Source organism: Brachyhypopomus gauderio, unplaced genomic scaffold (genome assembly GCF_052324685.1).
Source record: "Brachyhypopomus gauderio isolate BG-103 unplaced genomic scaffold, BGAUD_0.2 sc51, whole genome shotgun sequence".
NCBI lineage: Eukaryota > Metazoa > Chordata > Actinopteri > Gymnotiformes > Hypopomidae > Brachyhypopomus > Brachyhypopomus gauderio.
This window is the reverse complement of record NW_027506876.1, coordinates 1,813,050-1,833,372: the sequence shown is the minus strand read 5'-3', so window position 1 is coordinate 1,833,372 and position 20,323 is coordinate 1,813,050. Positions and strand designations below refer to the sequence as shown.

Sequence of the window (20,323 nt, the reverse complement as noted above, 5' to 3'; positions counted from 1 at the left end):
ACCATGTGCTTTTTGATTGTTCAGTAGTAGTCTGCTTTAAAACACTACCTACCTAACACTACCATGTGCTTTTTGATTGTTCAGTAGTAGTCTGCTTTAAAACACTACCTACCTAACACTACCATGTGTTTTTTGATTGTTCAGTAGTAGTCTGCTTTAAGTGTATATCATAGTAACAAATATACATTCATAAACACTACGAAGGAAAAAAGTAATAAGAGGATGGTATATTTTCTTTTTGCATGAGCAGTACACATGGGTAACAAAAAAAGATCCATACAAATGAATGAGGTACCCAGCCGTGGCATGCTCTCATCAATGTCCCCACAAGCTTCCTCCATCGTCTGGAGAAGTGGTATGATGATGGGGTTGGCGATTATAAACTTTCCACCTCCATGCTGAAAAACACTCAATAGGGTTGAGGAAAGGTGAGTATGGTGGGAGGTGAAGCACATCAAATTGTGGATGAACCAGTGGTGAACCAGTGTTGTACTTGTGTACACTGAAGTAAAGTGCGAGTAAGAGGATAGTAGAGCATACTTGCACATATTCATAGTGCAGTTCCTGTCAGAGTTGCGCTGAAATGGTTCCCTGTGTAGCTGCTTCATGTACACTTGATGTTTTCTCAGGAGTCGGCCCAGTGCAGATAGACTTACTGAATGAATGAGATGCTGAAAGTGATGTTGTCAGTAATGATGTGTTGTTGTGGTTGTCGTAAAGGTATACTGTTGTTTTGATATGACAATGGGCCCAGTGCAGATAGACTCACTGAATGAATGTTGCTGAAAGTGATGTTGTCAGTAATGATGTGCTGTTGTAGTTGTTGTAAAGGTATACTGTTGTTTGATAATATGACAATGTTCACGATGGCCTCTTCCTGTTCAGGGGTGAATAGCCATCTTCCTACCCCCATCATGGGGTAGTCTAGCAGTTCTGCAAAAACATGATGTGAATGATTTTTCAGCATGAAATGAAATGGGTCTCCAAAAGTCCAGGAGATTGAGGAGGTTCTGCAACACTATAGTCTGCAGAACTATAGTGAAGTTAATATTCACATGGATATATCCACAAATCCAATCACTTCAGAATTCATAAGGATGCTTAACTCTTTTGATCTCATACAGCATGTATCAGGCCCAACTCATAAGCACGGCCACATTTTAGATTTTATCATAAATGCATAGAGGTTAATAATATGAAATTACTGATGTTGCAATCTCTGATCATTTTGGTGTATCTTTCAATATCAGTCACTCAGTGAAAAGCGCACAATAACCAAGCGTTATCTCAGTGCTGGCAGTGCCGTGGCCTTCACAGACATGATACAGTCCCTCCCTCCTCTCTCAGAAAATGGGAATGAGTTAGTTGAAACATTCACACACAGAGTTAGGAATTGTATTGATGCTGTGGCACCAAAGGTAACTAAAATAATCTCTGGTAGAATTAAGATGCCCTGGAGAAACACTCCATCTATTATAACATTTAGGCAAGATTGTAGGCAGGCTGAGAGATACTGGCGAAGGTCAAAATTGCAAGTACATTTTGAAATTTATAAAACAACATTGCAGAATTACAACAGTGAAGTAAAATCAGCAAAGAAAAACTACTTCTCTACCTTAATCAGTTCATCCAATAATAACTCAGCTGTCTTGTTCAGAAGTATAGATCAGCTAGTAAACCCCACCTCCTGTGTCTTCCCTGAATGTTTCAGTTGAAAAATGTGATGCAATACAAAATTACTAGTATAAGGCAGAACATAGCAACAAGCACTAATAGACTATCAACCCTTATATCAGTTACTCTGCTTAACTGTAATATGTCTTATTTCCAAGAAGTTGACATGGTAACATGATTCATGAAGATTCATTCAAGATTCAAGATTCATGGAAGACATGCTTCTCTGTCCTGGCTCCCAGATGGTGGAACGAACTTCCACTGGTTATCCGAACAGCGAACTCTCTCGCGGTTTTCAAACGCAGACTGAGGACCCATCTCTTTGTAAAGCACTTATAAGCACTAATATACTGAAGCATTGGTATAAATCGTAATTGCACTTTATCTCTGGGAACACTTGTAGCTAATGTAGTCTTGTAGGTATTTCAGTCTTGCTAGGTATTGCTCTGTGTCTAATCTTATATTTTGTTGTCTTCTTTCTAGGTATCAGCACTGGCAACTGTTTATGGCAGTGCTTGAGCTCGAGTAGTTTGGACTTAAACCTGTTTATACTAGATAGAGATGCATATTCTGACTAAACACTTAGCACTTTTGTAAGTCGCTCTGGATAAGAGCGTCTGCTAAATGCCGTAAATGTAAATGTAAATGGTAACACTGATGTGATTTCATTACCAAAATTCTCTACATGTGAACTGGACCCTTTACCAACATGCTTTTTCAAGCAGGTTCTGAGCTCATTGAATTTCTAACGATTGTTAATCAGTCTCTGCAACTGGAAGAATTCCCTAATATTCTTAAAACTGCAGTGGTTAAACCACTATTAAAGAACAGAAATCTTGATCCCACAATTCTTAATAATTATCGACCTATATCTAACCTTTCCTTTCTTAGCAAAATCATTGAAAAAGTTGTCAATCCAGTTGAATGATTATGTTAAAGTAAATCAAATAAATGACACTTTTCAATCTGGTTTCAGAGCTCTCCACAGCACTGAAACAGCACTAGTTAAGGTAGTAAATGACCTGAGATTTAATAAAAATGCAGGCAAACTCTCAGTCCTTTTTCTGCAAGATTTAAGCACCGCTTTTGACACCGTTGATCATGAAATACTTCTTGATCAACTACATAGCTGGGTAGTCTTTAGTGGCTTAGTCATAGACTGGTTTAGATCGTACCTAACTGGGCGTGATTACTATGTAGCACTTAGGTACCTCTTCCTCCACATGTCAAAAAATAACTTGTGGCGTCCCCCAAGGATCAATTCTTGGGCCTTTACTGTTCAACCTATATATGCTTCCGTTACCACATATCATTAACATACATAACATTAACATATTAGTTATCAACAATATGCAGATGACACTCAACTTTACATTTCTCTAAATGTACTAAAGCCCTAAAATCTGACTGCATAGGTACATGTATACAGACATGGATGTCTGACAGTTTTCTGCAATTAAATAAAGAGAAGACAGCGGTTCTTGTTCTTGGTAGTGATTCACAAAGGAATGATGTCCAGACTTGTCAAATGAATCTGAAGGCCAAATAATGTGTTAAGAACCTGGGCGTCACTTTTGATAATGAGCTCAGCTTCAAATCAGCACATCATCACTAAATAAGCAAGACAGCTTATGTTCACCTTCGAAACATCACTAAGGTCCGAGATATGCTCTCTCCTGCTGATAGTGAAATACTTGTCCATGCATTTATCACATCAAGGCTAGATTATTGTAATGCTGTATATAACAACACAATGTTAACCATAAAGCACTAGAGACTGTACTAACTGGAAATACTAACACTGGAAACACCAAACTCACAATACCTAACACACAAAATGATCCGTAACCCTCGAGACAAAAGACAGGCATCAAATACACTCAAACAAACTGAGAACACCTGTACAGAGGGGAATGGGTTACAGAGTGAAAGGAGGGACTAGGACGCTCATGGCTAACAAAACAAACCCTGTCGGGGAATGACGGGAAGAGGGGCCAGACGTGACAATCCAACCTCTTCCTCTTCCTTGTTGTCTTCCTCTCTGTGAAGTCTTGACCTCCATTGTTGTGCAAACCAAGATTTGCAACTTGTAGCCTCTTTATAGGAATCAGGCTATTTTTAAAGATTTGTAAAAATGTGCTAGAAGTGTTTTCACCTGTGATGGCCGAGTTTGGGTTTTAGTATGTGGGTGTAGCAGTTGCATGGCAGTGTTTTCCAAAACAAACACATGGTTTTCAGTTATAAGGCAAATAATGTGCTTAAGGTTTAGCACACCAGGCCAATAGACAGGCTACATGGGTTGGTGGTTTCCAAAACTGTGCTGTAAGTACAACTTTTTGGGTCTTAGCAGCTGCAAAAAAACTGTAAGACGTTCTAATTATATTCTAACTAGTACAACAGCTGTTGTAACAAAGCAGCTTTACATATGTCTGAGTCAAAGTTTCACTTCACTTTAGTACTACTCTAATACCTATTGAATTATTTAATTGTTTTCAACCATAAGAGGTTGATTTAACAAAGTAATACCATTTTTGGTAAACAAGAACACACATTGAAAATATTTGTAAGAATTAATATTTTATTGGTAAAATATAGATCAGAGTAAAAAAAGGTATGTTTTAGGAATGAGAGAAGGAGGTGGAGTTAAGGAGGGAAAGGAAAGAGATTGCATGTAAACAAGTCTGGTTTCTCTGTACAACACCAGCCAAACTTTGCAATCTCTCAGAGTAAGAAAGATGTGATGGAGAGTGTGATGGCACTACATCCCTCTAACACCAGCCAGCAGCTTCCTTGTGGTTGGAACCCAAAGTTTTTCTGTAGTACACTTTGGAACCACTGAAGACCACAAACTAAAACATTTGCCTGCACAGTGCAGCTCATCTAAGAGCAACTAATGTATCTAAGATAAGATCATGTTGGAACCCTCGGAAGAGGAAACGAGTCACCTCAGTGGTTGTGTGTCTAGGGCATGTGTGGTGTGTGTCTAGGGCACGTGTGTCTAGGGCAGGGGTAATCAATTAAATCTTTCCGCGGTCCATTTTTGGCAGATAGCTCAGACCTTAGGTCCGGGTCCGCGGTGGCGAACGAAAGTTGTTGGGTGGGGGGGGGGGGCGGATCCGGACCGCGGTCCGCCATTTGGTGATACCTGGTCTAGGGCATGTGTCGTGTGTGTCTAGGGCATGTGTGGTCTGTGTCTAAGGCATGTGTGGTGTGTGTCTAGGGCACAGGGTCGGAGTGGGCCACTTTTTCAGCCCGGGAGTTTCATGCCCAAATCCGGCCCAAAATTATTTTTCCCTCTCAATCGGCCCAAACTAGAGATTGACATGAGCCGGCCCATCGGGAATCTTCCCGAATCTCCTGATTAGCCACTCCGGCTCTGCTAGGGCATATGTGTCTAGGGCATGTGTGGTGTGTGTCTAGGGCATGTGTGGTGTGTGTCTAGGGCATGTGTGGTGTGTGTCTAGGGCATGTGTGGGGTGTCTAGGGCGTGTGGGGTGTGTGTCTAGGGCGTGTGGGGTGTGTGTCTAGGGCATGTGTGGGGTGTGTCTAGGGCATGTGTGGGGTGTGTCTAGGGCATGTGTGGTGTGTGTCTAGGGCATGTGTGGTGTGTGTCTAGGGCATGTGTGGGGTGTGTCTAGGGCATGTGTGGGGTGTGTCTAGGGCATGTGTGGTGTGTGTCTAGGGCATGTGTGGGGTGTGTCTAGGGCATGTGTGGGGTGTGTCTAGGGCATGTGTGGTGTGTGTCTAGGGCATGTGTGGTGTGTGTCTAGGGCATGTGTGGTGTGTGTCTAGGGCATGTGTGGTGTGTGTCTAGGGCATGTGTGGGGTGTGTCTAGGGCATGTGTGGGGTGTGTCTAGGGCATGTGTGGTGTGTGTCTAGGGCATGTGTGGTGTGTGTCTAGGGCATGTGTGGTGTGTGTCTAGGGCATGTGTGGGGTGTGTCTAGGGCATGTGTGGGGTGTCTAGGGCGTGTGGGGTGTGTGTCTAGGGCGTGTGGGGTGTGTGTCTAGGGCATGTGTGGTGTGTGTCTAGGGCATGTGTGGTGTGTGTCTAGGGCATGTGTGGGGTGTCTAGGGCGTGTGGGGTGTGTGTCTAGGGCGTGTGGGGTGTGTGTCTAGGGCATGTGTGGGGTGTGTCTAGGGCATGTGTGGGGTGTGTCTAGGGCATGTGTGGTGTGTGTCTAGGGCATGTGTGGTGTGTGTCTAGGGCATGTGTGGGGTGTGTCTAGGGCATGTGTGGGGTGTGTCTAGGGCATGTGTGGTGTGTGTCTAGGGCATGTGTGGTGTGTGTCTAGGGCATGTGTGGTGTGTGTCTAGGGCATGTGTGGGGTGTGTCTAGGGCATGTGTGGGGTGTGTCTAGGGCATGTGTGCATGCATCATATCTTAAGAAATACGCAATCTGAACCCATGAAGCATAATATTTACAAAAAGGGATCAAGTTCATGAATCATATATATATAATCATATAGTAATAATCATATATATATATATAATCATATAGTAATAATCATATATATAATCATATAGTAATAATCATATATATATAATCATATAGTAATAATCATATATAATCATATAGTAATAATCATATATAATCATATAGTAATAATCATATATAATCATATAGTCTTCCACAGAAAGCCTTTTCTGATTATTTGAAAACATCTCTAACTCTGTTATTTGAGTGGTTAAGCTAAACCCTGTACAAATCAGTGTGGACAAATATGGGGCTACGAAGCAGGACTGACTATTCCTCTCTCCAAACCGTGTAGCCTGTTCTACAGGCCGCGTCAGCAAGCGTGAAGGAGAAAGCTCAACACTGGTTCAGTACTGAAGCTTTTTGGGAATCTCCCAAGAGAAGGAGTCGCGGCCAAAATGTCCGTAGACGGCTGTCCTCTGATAAACAGGCTTCTTCAGCTGCAGGTCCCTGGAACACACAGGCCCACGGATTTAACGGCTGCTGGAGGCAAGCACAGTGCACACGGTACTCAGCGCATAGACTACAGCCACAGCGCAGACGGCAGGCGGAGCGCAGACAGCAGACAGAGCGCAGACGGCAGACGGAGCTCAGACAGGCTACTTATCCATCCGCTGAAGAGGAGAAGCAACAGCTTGACGTAGGAAGCAAATCTATTAGCAATCACACAACTAGCAAGAAAGAGATGTTAGTAATGCTAACAGATGATACAGTGGCGTATGCTAATACGTGTCAGAGCACACAAGCAAACCAGGGTTGCCAACTCTCACGCAATGAACGTCAAACACATGCATTTGACTGTGTTCTCACGCCATATATCCGATTTCTCACGCTGAAAAAAATCTAGTTCATTTATCTCTGATCTACATCTATGATTCAATGAGTTACTAGTTCGCCAACCACTGGCGAACAATCGATCACGATATAATACTTAATTTGTGTCCATTTACACCCCCCCCCTTCCCCCGCTATCAATTTACACTCGCCACCCCCCCAAAGATCAAATTTCACTCCAAGTGATCTTGAAAAGTTGGCAACCCTGTTGATACCAGAGAGATATATACTAATATCAATATAGGTCAAGTGTGTAGTTGAAGGGTTTCTACCACTCTAACCCAACAGTAAAGTATAAAGTAAAAAATATAAATGTGATCTATTTATATTTTCTATTAAAAAAAATATAAATGTGATATAAAAGCACAATGTGATCAATTTATCTACCTGCTCCAATGAACCTGTTATTATTCAGATAAGAATCTAGTACCCAGGAGCTATTTAAGCAGCATCTTTACATGTTAAATCAGCAACTTCACACTAAAATTCAAAGCAGCAAATTAGTTCTGCAGAAGCGCTGGCAAGATTAAAAGAGCAAGAAAAGAGGCTGAATATAAAAAAATATTTGCTGTAACTTAATACTAATATTAATACTACTATAACTTTACTATAACCAAAAAGCCATTCACTCACTTTTTCTGGTGCACTATATAGACAGCTAGGAATGATGTGAGATGCAGCAGGCTGAGCAGAGTCACCGTTAGGGTGGCTGTGTCCGTGTTTGGTTTTTTACCTCACAATGACTCCGGGTCGAAGGTCAAAGTTCTTCCTCACGATGTCCAGCAGTTCCCTCTCACTCTTCTGGGAGGTGCCGTAATGGAAAATGGAGATGGACAATGGGTGGGCCACTCCAATGGCATAGGACACCTGTGGGGAGGTGCACCAAATCCTTTTACACCAGCTAGTGGGCACGCCTCCATACCCCTGCATTAATGAGTCATTAATAACTTCATTAATCACCTTTGGCGGCAGATGGACTCTGTGTGAACTGCTCATTTCATACCTGCACGAGCACGCGTCTGCAGAGTTTGGCTTTGACCAGCGACTTGGCCACCCAGCGAGCAGCATAAGCAGCAGAGCGATCTACTTTGGTGTAGTCCTTCCCTGAGAAGGCGCCCCCCCCGTGAGCCCCCCAGCCCCCATACGTGTCCACTATGATCTTCCGGCCCGTCAGCCCTGCGTCACCCTGCAGACACAGCAGGAGGGCTTTTTCAAGGTTCAAAAGCTAACAAATTTAATCTTATCTTTTAATCTTTTATTTTGAGCCAAAGTCAAATGTATTTATCTAGTGGTTTTTCACAAAGCAGCTTCACAAAAGTCAGGGTCCAAGCCCCCAGTTAGCAAACAGCGACAAGAAGAAAAAACTCCAACACTAAAAACAAATAAAAAGCAATAAAGACCAATTATATTATATGTGGGTCCTACGTAAAGATAACAGCTACTGGTAATGAGCTATGAATTAGTGAGCTGTTCACAGCTTCTGATAAATTCTTTCTCTTGATTGCTAAGCTAATCTCTGTTCTGCTGTCAAGTGAACTGATCCAAGAGTGGAAATCTTACGTGTCATACCTCCCCTGCCTGTGATTTACAGAGATTACAAAACGAAATGCTGACAAATGTCTAGAATACTGATATCGGAGCCATATGTTCTTAGAAACAAGCAGGAGAGCTGACAATCTCTTGATCCTAGATGACAAAACTGGATCGAAAACCTTATAGCAAACAAATGTTGTGAAAGACATGATTTCCTCATTGACTTTCAAAATGTACACAGTAATATGATGAATTAGGCATGTCTACAATAATCTGGTCAAAAAGTACACAGTAATATGAATTAGGCATGTCTACAATAATCTGGTCAAAAAGTACACAGTAATATGATGAATTAGGCATGTCTACAATATTCTGGTCACAAGCAAAAGCAAAATTTCTGCAGTGGCAAGATACATTTTCTTACAAGGTAGAATAAACCAAATATATCCTCCATGGTACCTGAGGTCCTCCGATGACAAAACGGCCGCTGGGTTGTAGGTGGTAAATGGTGTCATCGTCCAGGTACACGCAGGGCACCACAGCCTTCACCACCTTCTCCTTCAGCGCATCACGCATCTCGTCCAGGCAGATGTCTTCATCGTGCTGCACGGAGACCACTATGGTGTGGACGCGCACCGGCAGCATGGCCCCTCGGTCCTGTCTGTACTGAACTGTCACCTGAAGAGAAAAGGATGAAGGAACCACGTGAGCCCTACACAGCTCAGAAAGCACATTCCCAATCCCAAGCACATTTTACACTGAGACGTGACAGGATGGAGGGGGCGGAGCTAAACCTTGCATTCCCACGCCTACACTGAGACATGACAGGATGGAAGGGGCGGAGCTAAACCTTACATTCCCACGCCTACACTGCCCAGATCCAGTTAAATCTCCCTTCAGGGACACAGTCAGTGGACACAAATTACATTTGTGGACACATTACATTTGGTGTTCATTAACATTAGTGATTTATGGGACCCCAGACACAAAAGGCAGCAGGAAGCAGATCTCTGGAGGGTTGAGAAGGGTTCGGCGGCAGGAGCGTGTGCCATGTCTTGCTCACCTGGGTCTTTGAGTCTGGACGAAGCCATGGCAGGACACCACTACGGCGCAGTTCAGCCATCTTGGCGTTGAGCTTATGGGCGAGGACGATAGTCAGGGGCATGCACTCCTCTGTCTCGTCAGTAGCATAGCCAAACATCAAACCCTGAGAAACGCACAACACACAAGAGTGTGAGTGGCTGGGACATTCTAACAATTGGGGGTGGCCAGTCTAGTTCTTGGGGACACCCCCAGTTCCCTCTTTTTGGTGTGTTCCTATTCCTAACAAATCCCTTGGCTCTACATCTCTGGGCTAATTGGTGGACGAGTATCACACTAAATATTCAAACTTCAAAGACAAGTGTGTGAATGTTACAGGAATAGTAGTGCCAGCAGCAGGACTCTATACATCTGACACAGAACACAAATGAACGGCCTGTGAACGTCTCTCGATTCCCAGATCCCCCAAATGTTCACCCACAATTACGAAGCAGATAAAGGAGGGAGAGGAGAGAAGGAGTGGAGAGGAGAGAGAGAGGGAGTGGAGAGAGGGAGAGAGGGAGTGGAGAGAGGGAGAGAGGGAGAGGAGAGAAGGAGTGGAGAGAAGGAGTGGAGAGAAGGAGAGAGGGAGTGGAGAGAGGGAGAGGAGAGAAGGAGTGGAGAGAAGGAGTGGAGAGAGGGAGAGAGGGAGTGGAGAGAGGGAGAGGAGAGAAGGAGTGGAGAGAAGGAGTGGAGAGAGGGAGAGAGGGAGTGGAGAGAGGGAGAGGAGAGAAGGAGTGGAGAGAAGGAGTGGAGAGAAGGAGTGGAGAGAGGGAGTGGAGAGAAGGAGTGGAGAGAGGGAGTGGAGAGAGGGAGTGGAGAGAAGAGAGGGAGTGGAGAGAAGGAGTGGAGAGAAGGAGTGGAGAGAAGGAGTGGAGAGGAGAGAGGGAGTGGAGAGAAGGAGTGGAGAGAAGGAGTGGAGAGAGGGAGTGGAGAGGAGAGAGGGAGTGGAGAGAAGAGAGGGAGTGGAGAGAAGAGAGGGAGTGGAGAGAAGGAGTGGAGAGAAGGAGTGGAGAGAAGAGAGGGAGTGGAGAGAAGGAGTGGAGAGAAGGAGTGGAGAGAGGGAGTGGAGAGAAGAGAGGGAGTGGAGAGAAGGAGTGGAGAGAAGGAGTGGAGAGAGGGAGTGGAGAGAGGGAGTGGAGAGAAGAGAAGGAGTGGAGAGAGGGAGTGGAGAGAAGAGAAGGAGTGGAGAGAAGGAGTGGAGAGAGGGAGTGGAGAGAGGGAGTGGAGAGAGGGAGAGAGGGAGTGGAGAGGAGAGAAGGAGTGGAGAGAAGGAGTGGAGAGAAGGAGAGAGGGAGTGGAGAGAGGGAGAGGAGAGAAGGAGTGGAGAGAAGGAGTGGAGAGAGGGAGTGGAGAGAAGAGAAGGAGTGGAGAGAAGGAGTGGAGAGAAGAGAGGGAGTGGAGAGAAGGAGTGGAGAGAAGGAGTGGAGAGAGGGAGTGGAGAGAAGGAGTGGAGAGAGGGAGTGGAGAGAAGGAGAGAGGGAGTGGAGAGAGGGAGAGGAGAGAAGGAGTGGAGAGAAGGAGAGAGGGAGTGGAGAGAAGGAGAGAGGGAGTGGAGAGAGGGAGAGGAGAGAAGGAGTGGAGAGAAGGAGTGGAGAGAGGGAGAGAGGGAGTGGAGAGAGGGAGAGGAGAGAAGGAGTGGAGAGAAGGAGTGGAGAGAGGGAGTGGAGAGAAGGAGTGGAGAGAAGGAGTGGAGAGAAGGAGTGGAGAGAGGGAGTGGAGAGAAGAGAGGGAGTGGAGAGAAGAGAGGGAGTGGAGAGAAGGAGTGGAGAGAAGGAGTGGAGAGAAGGAGTGGAGAGGAGAGAGGGAGGGGAGAGAGGGAGAGAGGGAGTGGAGAGAAGGAGTGGAGAGAAGGAGTGGAGAGAAGGAGTGGAGAGAGGGAGAGAGGGAGTGGAGAGAGGGAGTGGAGAGAGGGAGAGGAGAGAGGGAGTGGAGAGAAGAGAAGGAGTGGAGAGAAGGAGTGGAGAGAGGGAGTGGAGAGAGGGAGTGGAGAGAGGGAGAGAGGGAGTGGAGAGGAGAGAAGGAGTGGAGAGAGGGAGAGAGGGAGTGGAGAGAGGGAGTGGAGAGAGGGAGTGGAGAGGAGAGAAGGAGTGGAGAGAAGGAGAGAGGGAGTGGAGAGAGGGAGAGGAGAGAAGGAGTGGAGAGAAGGAGTGGAGAGAGGGAGTGGAGAGAAGAGAGGGAGTGGAGAGAAGGAGTGGAGAGAAGGAGTGGAGAGAAGGAGTGGAGAGAGGGAGTGGAGAGAAGGAGTGGAGAGAGGGAGTGGAGAGAAGGAGAGAGGGAGTGGAGAGAGGGAGAGGAGAGAAGGAGTGGAGAGAGGGAGTGGAGAGAGGGAGTGGAGAGAAGAGAGGGAGTGGAGAGAAGGAGTGGAGAGAAGAGAGGGAGTGGAGAGAGGGAGTGGAGAGAAGGAGTGGAGAGAGGGAGTGGAGAGAGGGAGTGGAGAGAGGGAGTGGAGAGAAGGAGTGGAGAGAGGGAGAGGAGAGAGGGAGTGGAGAGAAGGAGTGGAGAGAGGGAGAGAGGGAGTGGAGAGAGGGAGAGGAGAGAAGGAGTGGAGAGAAGGAGTGGAGAGAAGGAGAGAGGGAGTGGAGAGAGGGAGAGGAGAGAAGGAGTGGAGAGAAGGAGTGGAGAGAGGGAGAGAGGGAGTGGAGAGAGGGAGAGGAGAGAAGGAGTGGAGAGAAGGAGTGGAGAGAGGGAGAGAGGGAGTGGAGAGAGGGAGTGGAGAGAGGGAGTGGAGAGAAGAGAGGGAGAGAAGGAGTGGAGAGAAGGAGTGGAGAGAAGGAGTGGAGAGAGGGAGTGGAGAGAAGAGAGGGAGTGGAGAGAAGGAGTGGAGAGAAGGAGTGGAGAGAAGGAGTGGAGAGGAGAGAGGGAGGGGAGAGAGGGAGTGGAGAGAAGGAGTGGAGAGAAGGAGTGGAGAGAAGGAGTGGAGAGAAGGAGTGGAGAGAGGGAGTGGAGTGGAGAGAGGGAGTGGAGAGAGGGAGAGAGGGAGTGGAGAGAGGGAGTGGAGTGGAGAGAGGGAGTGGAGAGAGGGAGAGAAGAGAAGGAGTGGAGAGAGGGAGTGGAGAGAAGGAGTGGAGAGAAGGAGTGGAGAGGAGAGAGGGAGTGGAGAGAGGGAGTGGAGGAGGAGAGAGGGAGTGGAGAGGAACAAATGTGGTATTGGGTACAGACTGATTCATTTGAACAGAAGTGAGAGTGTTTCACTGAATTTTCAAATGTGGCTACATTATTGTTAGTATTGTACATTTTGGTAAGATAATACGAAAGAAGAACTGAATTAAACTGATGGAAATTTACAAGAATGTGAATGTCTCATTCAGATGTTCTGTTTTGTTTCTGGTTTCAACTAATGTTCTTTTCTTGTGCACTGCTAGCTGGTCTGTGATACATTTTGCCTTTCCAAACCAATAACTTTATTACTGTTAGTATTGTTGTTCTTATTATTTTTCCGGGGTAATGTTGTGAGCATGGTAATAATATATGGTAATAATATATTGTCTCCTATGAGCCAAAGGGCAGGTGACACTGGAATAATACGTCCAAACTAGGGATGTATATCTTCACCACTAATCTAGATTCGATACACATCTCGATACACTGCCACCGATGCGATATAACTGCGATACTCTGAAACCCCTTGTCGATACGATGCGATACAAATCACTCCTGTTCACGATATGATGCAATTCAAAAATGATTGGTAACGATATTACTTATTATATGAGGATTCCGTTTGATAAGTGATCATTCGATACAGTTAGTTGAGGTTTGAGGATGTATTGGCCTAACATATCAGTTTTCTTAACTCAATAGAACAATTCTACTTTACTCTCTATTAACATAGTGAATATTATGATCTGCAACACTACTGTCTGCTAGACTTACGAGGGTGTAGAGGCCGCAGAGATGTCCACACCGTGCCGTCTTTTCATGTGTGTCGCCAGGTTCGTTGTGCTACTAACGTATTTGATAGCCCCACGGCATTGTTTGTAGATTGCGTGCGTCTTGTCAAGTTGACCACATCGCTTAAAAAACCCGAAATATTGCCACACGTTTGAATTGTGTGTCTTTTTTGGTGCATTAAATATCTGTGTCGTTGCTAATGCTCTTGTTTCCCTTCATCTTTGTTGTGTACGTCTGCGTGTTTGCGTCAGTACCTGAGGACACGATGGTGCATTTATGTTGCCTCGAGAAAAAAAAAAAGAAATCAATAAAAATAAAAAGTATGTTGCCTCTGAAAATGTTAGAATAAGGAATAGATACTGGAAAACAAAACACCCGATTTAATCATGGTATTTGCAGATGCAAAAAGGCTAGAGGCGATGCATCGTGAATTCGCCCGCAAATTAATCCCGATGCACGTTGAATCTACCGGTGCAGTTGAATCGCAGACATGTGTACCGATTCACCGATGTGAATCGGTGAATCTCCACATCCCTAGTCCAAACACATTAGTCTAGTTCAGTGATGAGAATTCCCTCTGTATGGTGTGATGTGTATTTTGTGTTTCGCATGCAAATCCATTCAAAATGTTCTCTAAGTCTAAAATCTAGATCTACTGTCCACTTTAGAGATATAGTTGTGTCTATGATGTGCTTATCTTGGAGAGAATTTTCTTGTGGTCAGTACATGTTTTATACTATTTATATCTGTAAAAGTTAAATTTTTATAATAACATTCCAGTTTAATAATATATAATACATGTGTGACTAAACTGAACTAAATGGCCCAGTAATGGTCTCAGTAATGACCCGTGTCCATGCTTCAGTAGTGATGGTTGACCTGGTCCCCTGCTCCGATGTCTTCTTCATGGCGGTCCAGGTGCACACCTTGGGCAATGTCTGGAGACTGCTGCTCTAAGGCCACCAGCACGTTGCAGGTCTTGTAATCAAAACCTAAAAGATCACGGCACACAGACAACAAGCCGTAGGTTTAAGGGTGTACAGTCGGATGTGAAGGAGCACGGCACAGGTTAAAGGTCAGCTATAACTCACATTCATGTACATATGTTTCTGTCACAGAGTAAGGGTTTGGAAGGATATCAACATTTACACCATCTCCAGGACACTATAACCCTAGTAGTGTATTACTGTATACTAACATACTGACCTTTTGTGGAGTCGTCATAGCCGATGTGCCTGACAGTGTCACGGACGACCTTCTGGTAGTCCACGATGGCTCGAGACGTCACTTCACCTGCCAGCAGGATCATTCCAGTCTTGGCTACCGTTTCTGGACGGAACAAAATGACAAGACATGTAAAGAGTTAACTGCTCATTATAAACATTTAATAAAATTAAAACAGGAATTAGTTTATTTACCACAAGCCACTTTGGCGTCTGGGTCCTGTTTAAGATGAGCATCAAGTACAGCGTCGCTTATTTGGTCGCATATCTTATCTAAAATATAAAACAAAGTAATCGTATTCGAGATCAGTAAACAAAACACTTATCATATCATAAATGTGAAATATTATACAATACAATTATTTTCTTGAGAAAGTACAATAGGCCAGGAGTCACTGTATGTTACGTTTGTGTTTGCTTGTTTATTGGGGCTGGACTCATCAGATCACATCTTCACCACTTTGAAATTAATCATTTTAGTCATCTGAATATTCACTGATTATTCACTTATAAAACTTGATTATTTATTGCAAATGTAGCATCTAATCTGTGTTTGCTGAGGGTCAGTGTGGTGTCTGCACATCCACATGTTTTATCATCTTCGCTCTTCATCTCGGCGGCTACATCGTAATCCGAGACATCATCTTATATAGCGAACATACTGATGAGTGTAGGATTCATCTGAAGAGTGGTCTTACCCGCTGAGGCTGAGGCGGACTAGTTGTGCTAACCTAGATCATTACGTTAGTATTTAAGTTTCCTGCTGATCTCATCTAATGCCGGAGGCAGAGATGGTCGTAAGAAGTAGCACACAATAAGCAGACTGGTGTAATAAGATACCAAAACGCTTAAAAAACTAGACAGTACTTTATTTAGGATGCATGTCACCTGCTTTTAACAGCACAACATGGTTCTACCCCGTTAAGCCAACGAGCTTGGCCGTCCAAATCAACCCCGAAGGAGCGCACATTACCTGGGTGTCCTTCGCCGACGGACTCGGAGGTGAATAAGAAGCAGTCTTCGTCAATGAAAGCGTTGAGGAAACCGTTCATGTCTCCGTTAATCATCTTTATAGTCTCTGAACGACGAGCTGCTTGTGTTTCAGAGGGATCTGATGGGTGAGGCACTCGGCTCGCAGGTTTATTTACCCCCCTGCCCTCCAACGTCATGGTGAAACGGGGCAGGACTCCGCAGGACATCCACGGCTTTGCGGGTTTTTTTATCGTCGTTTGAGCCAATAGATTTTGCGTGTTTGTTTTTGTACAGTCGTCTTCTGATGCAAAATCCTGCATATTCATCACCTTACGCGAATAGCCTTCTGCCATCACAACCTACATATCTATATGCTAGCTATACATGCACTGAGACAATGTTCATATTTTCTTCAACAGATATGTATGTTCATATTTCTTATTAAAATCGTGTTTCTGTGAATCAGAATACCTGTAGGCCTTTTGTGAAATCCAGACCCCAGTTATATAAGTCTAGCCCCAAAGGTTTCTTCCACTAAAGTCCTTATCGCTGCAGTACATCTGGCTGTTAATTCAACACGAATCTAATCATAATAGCAGAGCCACAACAATTATGCGCCATCGCCATCTCATTATGCCTCGGTTCACTGATAAAGCAGCAGTAAATGGACTGAGGGAATATGATGGTCACAGTAAGAAAGGAAAGTGCGGTCTAGTATCACTTCTGATCTGTGTTCTGAGTTAAGCAAACCATGAGCACATGATCACTGTCACCCAGTTGTCTGTCTTCCTGCAGAAGTGATACACGTGTCATGACGTTAGACAATCTAAGAGAGGCTTCAGGTTATGGAGCATCTCAAAAATCTTTCCAAATCTAGATATAGATGGACATTGTCTGCATGAAAGAACCAGGGGCCTCTTTTCATCCTGAAAAAAAAGGATGAAACGTGCACATGCATTTGCACACACACACACACACACACACACACACACACACACACACACACACACACACAAAGGCACATGCACAATGGGAAACTTCACAGGGTGAGACAGCAATTTTGTGGCATCAGTCTGTAACACACTCAACTACAGCTAAGTGTTGCATCAGACCAGAACAAACATGGGCATGTCCACAAACATCAGAAAACACTACGTGGCGATAACAGTGGGCATAATAATACTTGATTTTAGTTTTATTAATCTCCTCCAACAACCTTTATTACATACTTACAGAATTATGTAATTCATTGTCAGAGGTATTGTAGTTTTCTTATGTTGTAAAAATAATTAAATATTAAGGGTTTTTTTTTCAATTTTAATTATATTGTATTATTTATTTTAGTCAGATTTATTATTTTTCTGTTTTTGTTCCAGCTATTTAGACTTTTGTGTGATTGTGTGTTTTAGATTTCTTTATATGTTTAAATATTTATTTATATTTCATCACGTTGTACATTGTTTTATTATTCTATGTGATTGTGTGATTGACTTATATTGTCTATTTGTTTTTGAGTCTTTTTTTTGTTACTTCATTTTTTACCTTTATTCTGTAAAGCATGAATCTGAGAACTATTACTAAAGTACTATCTAAGTAAATTAGAATTAGAAAATTCAACTGTTTTTACAGTTAGTTGTCTAATTTCAGTTCTAACTTTAAAGGTATTCCAGCTTGTAGAATCTGAGGTCTTTTAACACAAATGACCAAATTTTGAGGCTCAAATTGGCATCTGTGTAAGCTGTGAGTAGGAAATGGGGACGGGGTCACTGAGCCCTGGGCCTCAACACTGTACAGAGCAAAGGTCATATGTGGTGACCATTACATGATTAACAAATGGAAAATTAGTTCTGATTCAGTGTCCCAGTGTGGGAGCATCTACCCTGACTCCTCCCGTATTCCCTAGTTTCCCCGGTTCCTGGATTTGAGTGTTGGCCTAGTTATCTAGTCTTTATGATTATGAATATGTTTGGCCTATGTACGAATGACATAGTAAATTCAAATAAGTCAAGTCAAAGACAAAAACTTTGAGATTTGTGTCAACAGCCACATTTGATTATGAATCCCAAGAGCTGCTTATCACTGTTATTTGTGGTTTTAGACACTTGAGTCTGATAAGCGGTTAATTGTCACCCCAACGCAGGAATATAAATGAAAATATGTGTTTACACCCAGGTCTGAAACAGGAGGCTTTGGTATATAGAGCCTTTACATTATTTATCTGTTGTGGCCCTCTAGTGGCCACTCGTGGTAGTGTTTGACTACACACTAGTTCAGGGGTGGCCAACCCGTCAGAGACCAAGAGCCACTTTTTTTTTACTGTGTTACAGTAAAGAGCCACATCATACACATATATCCAACCCATCTACTTAAATAATTACTGCATAACAATATAGAACCCGTGCTTACTATAATTAACTATTCTCTGAGCCTGGGCTACATTCCCAGTTCATTTAAACTTGCAGTCATCAAGCCGCTAATTAAAAAACCTGGTCTTAACCCCCAGGAACTGTCCAACTATAGGCCAATCTCTAATCTGTCATTCATATCCAAAATTTTAGAGTTTCTTCACAACTTCTTACAGACAGAACATGTCAGAGTTATTTCAATCTGGATTTAGACCCCATCACAGCACTGAAACGGCACTTACTAAAGTACTGAACGATCTCCTAATATCCTCTGATAAAGGACACATTTCTTTTCTCATACTGCTAGACCTCAATGCTGCTTTTGACACCATTGATCATAATATTCTACTTAATAGGCTGGAGACATTGGTATAAGACAGGGGTGGGCAATTAATTTTTACAAGGGGCCACATGAGAAACCTGAATTGTGTCAGAGGGCCACACAAACGAAAATGACGTCATCGCAGTGGCTCCGCCCACCTCGCGCGAACTTCCGCGAACGGCGGAGGCATTTATACTTGCCGCATCACATTCTGTGCAGTGTTGTCTGAAACAATATGTGTTAGTGTAAAGAAACACCCCTCAAAAACAGGGGAAGGAACATTTACCTGACCAATTTTAATGTTGCTTTTTGTTTCAGATTTGAAAAGTGCTGGAATTTAGGCTAAATATTTGAAAATGCTTGAAACAACTACTTCGTTTCACAACAAATATCTGTCTGACTGAACAGTCCTCTTGTATTACGTTTACCAAATACGAGCCTCTTGCAATTCCAGGACGAAACAAGAGAGAAAGCGAAGACGTTAAGATTGGGCGTTTTGAAAATAAACCACCATTAAATAATGTGATTAAAAGCAAATATTTTGAGTATATGTATAAATATTTAACTTAATTAAGTTTAACGTGCTGGGAAATATTGAAATGGACCTTGAAAGTGACGTACAAGTGCTTTAATTCCACCTTGTAAAGATGTATAAACCCTGCAAACATGACTTTGTTCATCGACAGCGCGCAGGGTTGCCAGGCCCTACAAAAATATCCTGCACAAAGTCAGTGTAAAACCCGCCCTTCAGAAGTCTAATCTAGCCCAAAGCCCAAAGACGGGGGGGAAGGGGGGGGGGGGGGGGGTGGTGGTGGATACGAGTGTAATCTGTCGACGGGGGGGTGCGAGTGTAAGTTGTCAACCGGGGGGGGGGGGGGGGGTGAGTGTTTAAAATTGAGACAAATTAAGTATTATATAACTTCCGCAGTAGCCCAACTCAAGAGTAGCCCAAAAAACCACACCCCACGACCCCAGAATTTTTACCCGCGGCTGGATTTTTAAACAAGCCCAATTTGGCGTGAAAACCGCGAACCTGGCAACTCTGACAGTGCTCGAGGCCCTCGCACACGGGCGGAGTCACCGCGATTACGTCATTTTCGCCGCGCGGACCCTCGCGCCACGTCAAGTATAAACCAGGCTTAAACCTAGCTTTAAAGCACTTCTACTGCACTTTCAAGGTCCATTTCAATATTTCCCAGCTGACTCAGGTTCTCTCTAAGCTCGGTTTCTGGAACGGAAAACCTGAGCTTTCGTTAACTCTGAGTTTACTTACCCTGTTTCGTCACTGAATTCACTTTCTGGAGTACCCCCTGTTCAGTCAGCTATTTGTTGTGAATCGAAATACAGTCACAATTTCAAGCATTTTCAAGTACTTTAGCCTAAATTCCAGCACATTTCAAACCTGGAACACAATGCAACATCAAAATTCGTCACGCAAATGTTCCACCGTTCACGGAGGTTCGCGCGCTACGTTCATTCGCGAAAGTATAACTCACAGCTCACACACGCGCACGTACGTCCACACGGAATTAACACAAACGTAGCGATTTCAAAATAAAAGCATCACAGTTGTATTGCACGCACGACATAGATATTTGTTTCATTTATGATTGGCCTCTCGCGGGCCGGACAGGGACACACAACGGGCCGGATGTGGCCCGCGGGCCGTTGTTTGCCCAGGTCTGGCATAAGAGGTCAAGCACTCTCCTGGTTCACACACACTAGTAGTATTATCTATGTATTTATCAAATGACGGGTCAGAGTCGAGTATTATGCCGAGATTTTTGCCTACTGTACCAGGTATAATGGGGTAGTCTGCGACATTTAGCATTAGATCTGATATTTTCTGTCTTGCGGCCTTTGGGCCCAGAAGGAGAACTTCTGTTTTGTCCTCATTAAGTTGGAGGAC

General features: G+C 44.0%; 1 protein-coding gene across 1 annotated transcript; it reads right to left on the bottom strand.

The window, feature by feature from the left end:
• Positions 1-4,243: 4,243 nt before the first annotated feature.
• Positions 4,244-16,076, bottom strand: mat2ab (methionine adenosyltransferase 2Ab). Its single transcript, XM_076987201.1, has 9 exons — positions 15,689-16,076; positions 14,911-14,988; positions 14,699-14,821; positions 14,372-14,484; positions 9,582-9,725; positions 8,978-9,196; positions 7,989-8,171; positions 7,719-7,852; positions 4,244-6,601 (listed from the first exon to the last, which is right to left on the bottom strand). Exons 1-9 carry the CDS (start codon positions 16,038-16,040, stop codon positions 6,499-6,501), a joined length of 1,449 nt encoding a protein of 482 aa, XP_076843316.1. The 5' UTR covers positions 16,041-16,076; the 3' UTR covers positions 4,244-6,498.
• Between the last annotated feature and the right edge of the window lie 4,247 nt (positions 16,077-20,323).

Bases quoted from the DNA above. Each gene is read 5' to 3' on its own strand.
- mat2ab (XM_076987201.1), bottom strand. From the start codon at position 16,040: ATGGCAGAAGGCTATTCGCGTAAGGTGATGAATATGCAGGATTTTGCA. The intron at 14,822-14,910 runs GTAAATAAACTA...TGTTCCGTCCAG, and splicing joins AGACGCCAAAGTGGCTTGTG to AAACGGTAGCCAAGACTGGA. The intron at 14,485-14,698 runs GTCAGTATGTTA...GTGATCTTTTAG, and splicing joins CTATGACGACTCCACAAAAG to GTTTTGATTACAAGACCTGC.